Genomic DNA, 8,958 nt, shown 5'->3' with positions numbered 1-8,958 from the left:
ACAACATGATTTGAAATACTTATATATTATGAAATGGTTAATAAAGCTAGTTAACACATCTGTCACATTACATACATTCGTTTTTGTGATGACAACTTATTTTTGAAATACAGTATTATTAACTATAGTCACCATGCTTAACATTATATTCCTAGAATTTGTTTTTGTTTTAACTGGCAGTTTGTACTCTTTGAACACCTTTATCCATCTCTTCTCCTCACCCCCACCCTGCCCCTGGCAACCATCAATTTACTCCCTGTCTCTGAGTTCAGTTTTTTAAAAATTCCATATATAAGTGAGATTATATAGTATTTGTCTTTCTCTGTCTTATTTCACTCAGCATAATGCCCTCAAGGTCCATTCATGTTGTCCCAAAAGACAGAATTTCTTTCATTTTTATGGCTGAATAATATTCCATTGTGTGTATGAATATGTATGTGCATATCTATACCTATTTGCATCTATAAATTTACATATCTATATCTATAGCTATCACATTTTCTTTATTCTTTCATCTGTTGATAGATACTTATTTTGTTTCCATGTCTTAGCTATTGTGAGTAATGCTGCAATAAACATGGGGTTGCAGATATTTTTTCGAGATCATGATTTCATTTAATCAGATATATAACTAAAATGGAATTTCTAAATCATATGGTAGCTCTATTTTTAATTTTTTGAGAAGCCTCTATATGGTTTTCATAGTGGCTGTACCAATTTGTAATCTCACTAACAATGTACAAAGGTTTCCTTTTCTCCACATCCTCTTCAACACTTGTTATATCTTGTCTTTTTGATAATAGCCATCCTAATAGATGAGAGGTGATAGCTCATTGTGGATTTGATTTGCATTTCCCTGATGATTAGTGATGTTGAACACCTTTTCATATGCTTGTTGGCCATTCGTGTATCTTTTTTGGAAAAATGTCTATTCAAGTTTCGTTGCCCATTAAAATTTTTTTTTTTTTTTTTTTGCCAATGAATCATGTGAGTTCCTTATATATTTTGTATAGTAACCCCTTGTCAGATACATAATTTGCAAATAGTTTTTCTCATTTCATAGGTTGTCTTTTTATTTTGTGGATTGTTTCTTTTTTTCTACAGGGTTTTTTTTAGTTTGATGCAGTCCTATTGTTTATTTAGATTTTGTTGCTTGTGCTTTGTGTCATATCCAAAAAATCATTGCCAAGACACATGTCAAGGAGCTGTTTTCTTATATTTTATTCTAGAAATTGTATGGTTTCAGGTCTTACATTTAAGTCTTTAGTCCATTTTTAGTTAATTTTTGTTAGTGGTATAATATAGGGGTCTAGTTTCATCCTTTTGCATATAAATATCTAGTTTTCTCAACAGCACTTATTGAAATGATTATCCTTTCCCTACTGAGTATTCTTGGCTTCCTTGTCAAATATCAGTTGACCATATGTGCATGGCTTTATTTCTCAGCTCTCAATTCTGTTCCATTGGTCTATGTGTCTGCAAATGAATTCCTTTTATATGTCTTGCTTAAGTTTTGTTTGGCTTATTTACTCTAAGATTTGGTGTCTTTCATCAGTTCTGGAAAATTCTCAGCCCGTATTTCTCAAATATTGCCTCTGCTCGATTCTCTGTCTTCCATGTCTTTCTGTCTCTGTCTCCTTCTCTTCTTTCCCACATTTAGATTTCACTTATTTTAAATCTTCTTACTCTGTTTTATGTGTCTGATCTTCTCCTCTCTATTTTCATCTGTTTGTTTCTCTGTACAATATTCCAGATAATTTCTTCTGACTTATTGTTCGCTTAACTAATTCTCTCTTTACCTGTTTAATCTGATGCAAAAATTTTAATTTCGACAAATATATTTTTCATTCACAGAAGTTATTTTGGGGTTTTAATAAATTTTCTATGCTCTTTTTTTTTTTTTTTAGCTCTTCATAGAGTCTTTAGTTCCTCATAGAGTGGTAGTTATATAGACTAGTATCTGATGTATCTACTATCAGAAGAAGTCTCTGTGTTTGCTTCAATAGTTTCTCTTGATTCTAGTTAATGGACCTTTGTGTCTGTTTATTGTTGACGATGTACTAGTCACTTTATAAAAAATATTCATAGAATTAATTTGAGGTCTAAGATGAAGGTAATTTTCTCTATGGAGGGTTTTATTTTTCTTTTTAAAAATAATTTTATGGTATTATTAGTAGTGGTTCACCTTAGTACAAGTATAAAAACTGACATTATCTGGACAATCCAGGGATTCAGACTCTGAATCTAATCCTATGCAAGGGCATGCATATTTCGTATAAGGGCATGTCCTAGCCTATTGTGGAGAATGTCTTGTTAGATGTCTCATCTGGGTGTGTGTTTGGGATTTGATTTATGCATCTTCACCATCAAAGGTCATAAAAAACACATTTTCTTGTATAGGCTGATCTCCGCAGGAAAGAAATCACATCATGCTCCTGTTTCTCAGTGTATTCCCATTTCCACTTCACATTTGTTCTGATTTTTCCTTCCTGCCTTATCAGGTCTTTAATAGTTTTAAGATAATTTTTAGTATATTTTATTCCACTTATTTATTTTCAGCAGAAGAGATAGCCTTAATAACCAAGCCTACTATTACTAAGAAACTCTCCTGGAATCATCTGCTTGTTTGTTTGTGTCACCAACTAGATATAAGCTATCTGAAGGAAAGAAAATTGTCTTATTATTTTCTATATTTATAGCACTTAGCCCAGGACTTGTTTCTCAATAAATAATTTTATTATTACTAAAAGTAGCTTTTTGTGTACTTCTGGGGTCCCATTTCAATCTTTAACTCTTACCTCAATGTCAGACTTTTAAAAAACTCAGAGTAAGCATCACAGGATGTTTCCTTTTTTTCTACTATATTCTTTACCTCCTTCCCATTTATCTCTATTTCCTTCTTAGAATGGATCTCCCCAAGTGCTATGATCTGAATTGTGCCCCTCCAAAATTCATATGTTGAAGTCCTAGCCCCCAATGTGACTGTCGTTGGACATAGGGTCTATAGGAGGTAATTAAGGTTCAATAAGGTTGTAAGGCTGAGGCCCTAATCCAGTAGGACTGGTGGCCATATCAGGAGAGGAAAAGAGAGAGATATCTTTCTCTCCTTCCCTCCCTGTGCACAGGTACTGAGGAAAGGCCATGTGAGCACACAGCGAGATGACAGTGGCCTACAAGCCAAGAGAAGATGTCTCAGAATAAAAATTTCTTCTCTAGCACCTTGATTTTGGACTTTCCAGCCTCTGCCTCTAGAACTGTAAGAAAATCAATAAATTTATGTTGTTTAAGTCACATAGTCTATGGTATTTTGTTGTGGTTGCCTGCCTGAGCAGACCAATATGCTAAGGTTCTTTTCAAGTTCAGCATCTTTCCAGATGGTTCCTTCTTTGATGATTCACTTTTATTTTCCAGAGCGGAAGCATATGGAGTCAGGAATAGACCTGAGCAGTGACCTTTGCGTATCTTTCTTGCAAAGGTACCCCAGGGACATAATCTATCCCTGATTAGATTATAAGAAAAAAATTATCATTTTGATGACCCTGATTCAAAGCTGATGGAGATGATTCTAGGGCTTCAGAAAGCTCACTTCTCTGTTCCTGATAGAAAAGCAAGAACCTGGCTACTAAACGAGAAACAGATATGATGAGAGATGGTTTGGGTCTCAGTTCCAGGTAGGACCAATGTTGTAGAATTGGTCACTCAGGAAGAAATCTTACTTGGATGAAGCTTTTAAGCCACTCATATAGATCTCCATCCTACTGTTTTCTGACTGGAAGGAAACTCTAAATTAGTTATGTATTGCTGTGCAGCAAATTACTGCCAAACTTGGTAGCTTAAAACAGCAAACATCTAGAATCTCATAGCTTTTGTGGGTCAGGAATCTGGGCGTGGCTTATTTGAGTTCTCTGACTCATGATCTCTGACAAGGCTGCAATCATGTCAAGGTTCAGCTGGTGGTGAATACCACCCATACTTACTTACCTGTTGATTGGCAGCATTTAGGCCGTGGTGGTCAGTTTAGCTGAGAGCCTCAGTTCCTTGTTGGCTGTTGGTTAGAAGCCTCCCTCAATTCCTTGTCACATGGGTCTCGCCACACACAGCTCACAATACGACAGGTGGCTTCATCAGAGCAAGTAAATGAAAGAGCAAGGTAGGTCAACAAGAGAAAAACCAGGGTCTTCTTGAAACCGAATCTCTTAAGTGACATCTTATCACTTTGGCCAAAGTCCACTTGTTAAATGCATATGCTACTAGGGTCAGCCCATATTCAAGTGTGGGGGAGATTACATTAGGGTGTGAATACCAGGAGGCAGGGAGAACCAGGACATTTTACAGGCCACTACCACACTGTTCTCTTTTCCAAAGACGATAGTGCTCCCTATGGGACAAAGAAGGAGAGGGAAGATTCCTCCACTGGCTTTGCGGGCCACGATCTGTAAGTGAGATGGCGAAGCTGGGCCTCTACAAGCCTTAGGTATATCTACTGGGATGGACGCATCCAGAGTCCTCCCAAGGCCTGTCTTCAATGGTGTGCCTGGAGCTGGGTCCTACTGGCTTGTGAGACACAATTGTGTGCATCTCTTCCCAACTCCACGTTAGGGATGCCACATTGGTAGCTTAATATTGGCCACAGTGGGAACACTTACACCACAGAAATAAACAAATGTTATACATCGGGGCTTTTTTATATTGTTGTTGTTACCTCAGAGAACTAGTTTTTTAATATTTACCAGCACAGCACTGCGTGGTGTCTTAAAACCTTTCCTGTGTCCTGTATTCTGTATGTCTCTCTTGCAGTTGTGGAGCCGAGGCTGAAGAATGGAGGCCACCGCTGTGAGGGGAGAGTGGAAGTGAAGTACCAAGGAAAATGGTGCATGTTGAGTGGTTACACCTACAAGTTGGAGGATGCAACTGTGATGTGCAGACAGCTGGAATGTGGAGATGCTGTTGATATTTCCAGAGAGGCTCATTTTGGAGCAGAAGTTGGGCGCCTTTGGCTTGCACGTCTAAATTGTAAAGGGACAGAATTGACTATCGATGATTGTAGACATACTTCTTTTCGTAGCTATCGTTATGACTTTAGTCATAACTGGGATGCCAGAGTAGTCTGCTCAGGTAAGGCCTGTCTGGTCTGGCAGGGGATCTGCAGAAGGAATAGCCTCAGGCTCATTCCCAGAATAACTGTGAGAATGCAGGATCACAGCCTTTAGAGCATACTTGAGTGAAGACCAGTCACACAGTGAATCCTAGAGTATTAGGTGCCCAAGGGAGCATAAGGGCTTGCTTGGCCATGGACAGTAATGGGTCCAGACCTATGAATCACTGGATCCTTCATCTCTGTGGTGTGTCATGAGAAGTAGGGAGGTGGGGTCAAAAGTTTCATATACAACTGAGTTATAGCTGTATGAATTAATTTCATCATGGTAGCTACTTGTATTCTTTCATGAGATGGTTAGTCAGGTATAGCCACAAGAGGGGACTTGGAAGAGATACAGGAAAACAAAGTTTATTATACTCACAAGCCCTAGAGAGAGAGTCACTTAATGCCACAAGGGAGCCAAATGGGAAAATGCCAAAGAAGCAGGCTCATGCAAGCAGGTGGGAAGCAAAGAGAGAGAATGAAGACCCGTAGACAAACGACTTCTATTGGGGGTCAGGGTGGAGTACACAAGCAAAAGGCATAAGGGGACTTCATTGGTATGTTTGAATGTTACTAGGTCATATCAGGGGAGGGCAAAAAGGGGGACTTGTGGCAGGGGTCAGCCTTATCACATTGGTGCACCTGGTCACCCGGGTGGAGTGCTCACAACCTGTTTGTCGGGGTGTTGAGGCAGCAGGAAAATGCGAAGTTTTAAAATTTACAATACAGTAGCTGGAGCAAAGCAAATACTAGATAGCGAAGCCAAGAGAACTATAAATGGCACACGAGAAGGGTTTAATACTGTCTTAGTGTATTGGACCTGTGCCAAATTGGAGGCAGTGAAGACAGCAATGAAACTGGAGTGTGAATGCGTGGTGTTAGTATTTGCCAGAGATGTTTCCAATTGTTATCACAATGGTTCATGAAATGTCCAAGACACTAATGCCATCAGAACAGCTTGACTTGAGGAACATATCATCAGATATCACAGTGAATTCTATGCTACATGGTTGGGTATTAGGAAAGGGCTATCCCATTTGATGGGATGGTGGGGCAGGGGGAGACCTGAGCATTTTTGCAATAGGTTCTTAGCAGCCAAACAGACTCAGCTCTTAGCCAATCAGCTCTTTTGTGTTATGCATGAGGAAGATCACTGGAAAAGTGGTCTTTTTCAATCTTTCCTTCAGTAGATCTTCGAAGATACTAATTCAAGCCTCTAAAAAAAGAATTATATACAACTAATGAGTTTGGAGATAAGTATACATCTGTGAAACCATTACCATAATCTATGCCATAAACCTATCACCTCAAAAGTTTTCTTCCATCCTCATTATGATTATGATGATTATTATTAAAATTATCTTCAAGGGCATTGAGTTTCAATTAGGAGTTTTTGCTTTAAAAAAGCTGTTTTCTGTCATTTCAGTAATACTCCATATTGTCATGATGTCCTAATCATGGTATCAACTGCAGATAAGCTTGTGGAAACATTACATGCTGACCTGTCTTATTTTGATAAATCAGTATCTGAGTAAAAAATGGAGTGTGTGATGTTGGAACTTTTAATGTTATCATCTTGAGAAAACTGATGCATATTTATTTGTTTATTTATTCATTTATTTATATGTATTGGGGTGACATTGGCTAATAAAATTATAGAGGTTTCAAGTATACAATTTAATATGTCATATGTATATTGCATTGTGTGTTCATCACTCAAAGCCAAATCTCCTGTCACCATATATTTAACCCTCTTTACCCTTATCTACTTCCTCTCTCTCCACTTTCCTTCTAGAAATCACTATACTCCTGTCTGTGTCTATGAGGTTTGTTTGTTGCTTTCAGTTTTATATCACACGTATAAGTGAAATCATATAGTTCTCAATTTTTTTTGACTTATTTTGCTAAGCATGATAATCTCAGGATCCATCCATCTTGACACAAATGACAATATTTCATATTTTTTATGGCTGAGTAATATTCCATTCTATATATGTACCACACATTCTTTATCAAATCATCTATCAAAAGACACTTCAATTGTCTTGGCCACTGTGAATAATAATGTAATGAACACAGGGGTACACATATCTTTATGAATAAATGCTTTCAAATTTTTCTAGTAGATACCCAGAAGAAGGATTGCTGGGTCATGTGGTAACTCCATTCTTAAGTTTTTGAGGTTCCTCTATATTGTCTTCTATAGTGGCTGTACTGATTTACATTACCACCAGCAGTGTATGAAGGTTCCTTTTTCCCCACAACCTCTCCAATAATTGTTATTATTTGTCTTGTTGATAATAGCCATTCTAACAGGTGCGAGGTGATATCTCATTATGCTTTTGATTTGCATTTCCCTAGTGAAACTGAGCATCTTTTTTATATCTATTGGCTATCCATTTGTATGTCTTCTTGGGAGAAGTGTCTGTTCAAGTCTTCGGTCCATTTTTTAATCGGGTTGTTTGTTTTTTTGTTGTTGTTGAGTTGTATGAGTTCTTTATACATTTTGTATATTAACTCCTTATTGGAGGTGTTGTTTGCAAATATCTTCTCCCATTCAGTTAGTTGCCTTTATGTTTTGTTGATGGTTTCTTTTGCTGTGCAGAAGCTTTTTAGTTTAATGTAGTTCCATTCTCTTATTTTTGTTTTTACTTCCCTTGCCTTTGGGGTCAAATTTATAAAATCCTCTCTAAATCCAAGGTCCACTTGGATTTAATACCTATGTTTAATACCTATGTTTTCTTCTATGTATTTTATTGTTTCAGGTCTTATATTTAGGTCTTTGATCCATTTTGAGTTAATTTTTGTGCCTAGTGACAGATAGCAGTCCAGTTTCATTCTTTTACATGTGGCTTTTCATTTTTACCGGTATTATTTACTGAAGAGGCTTTCTTTTTTCCATTGTATGTTTTTGGCTCCTTTGTTGAAAATTGTTTGCCCATATATATGTGGGTTTATTTCTGGGCTCTCAATTTTATTCCATTTGTCCGTGGGTCTTTTTCTGCCAATACCATGCCATTTTGATAATTGGCACTTTGTAGTAAAACTTGAAGTCAGGGTGTATAATATCTCTGGCTTTGTTCTTTTTTTCTTAGGGTTGCTTTAGCTTCTTGGGGTCTTTTGTGGTGCCATACAAATCTAATGATTTTTTGTTCTATTTCTTTAAAAAATGCCATTGGGAATTTGATGGGGATTGCATTAAATTTGCATATTGCTTTGGGTAATATGGACATTTTAACTATATTGATTCCTCCAATCCATGAGCACAAAATATCTTTCTATTTCATTGTGTCTTCTTCAATTTCTTTTAACTATGTCTTATAGTTTTCAGTGTATAAGTCCTTCATATTCTTTGTTAAGTTTATTCCTAGGTATTTTATTCTTTCTGTTGCAATTGAAAACGGAATTGGTTTTTACATTTGTTTCTGAAGTTTCACTTTTTGCATATAGGAACACAATGAATTTTTTTACATTGATTTGTACCCTGCAACTTTATCATATTTGTTTATTGTTTCTAATAGCTTTTGGTGATGCCTTTAGGGGTTTCTATATAGAGAATCATATCATCTGAAAAAGTGACAGTTTGACTTCTTCATTCGCAATTTGGATGCCTTTTGTTTCTTTCTCTTGCCTGATTGCTTTGGCTAAGACTTCTACTACTATACTGAATAACATTGGTGAGAGTGGGTATCCTTGTTTGTTCCTGATCTTAGAGGAAAAGCTTTTCATTTTTTACCATTGAGTGTGTTATTAGCTGAGGGTTTGTCACATGTGGGCTTTATTATGTTGAGGTACTTTCCTTCTATATCCATTTTATT

The 8,958-nt window shown here is 36.9% G+C and overlaps 1 protein-coding gene across 1 annotated transcript in view; it reads left to right on the top strand.

Annotated features, from left to right (window-relative positions):
- The window catches only part of LOC105296020 (antigen WC1.1-like), a 34,768-nt gene that overhangs the window by 4,661 nt on the left and 21,149 nt on the right, over nt 1-8,958 (top strand). The window contains exon 2 of the mRNA XM_023533933.1: nt 4,798-5,115. Coding sequence (XP_023389701.1) covers nt 4,798-5,115 — 318 coding nt within the window. The remainder of the gene's footprint in view (nt 1-4,797; nt 5,116-8,958) is intronic.

The sequence above is a fragment of the Pteropus vampyrus genome, unplaced genomic scaffold (genome assembly GCF_000151845.1).
Source record: "Pteropus vampyrus isolate Shadow unplaced genomic scaffold, Pvam_2.0 Scaffold116, whole genome shotgun sequence".
Taxonomy (NCBI): Eukaryota; Metazoa; Chordata; class Mammalia; order Chiroptera; family Pteropodidae; genus Pteropus; species Pteropus vampyrus.
The sequence above is the reverse complement of the archived record's forward strand: the minus strand, read 5'-3'. Positions and strand labels throughout refer to the sequence as shown.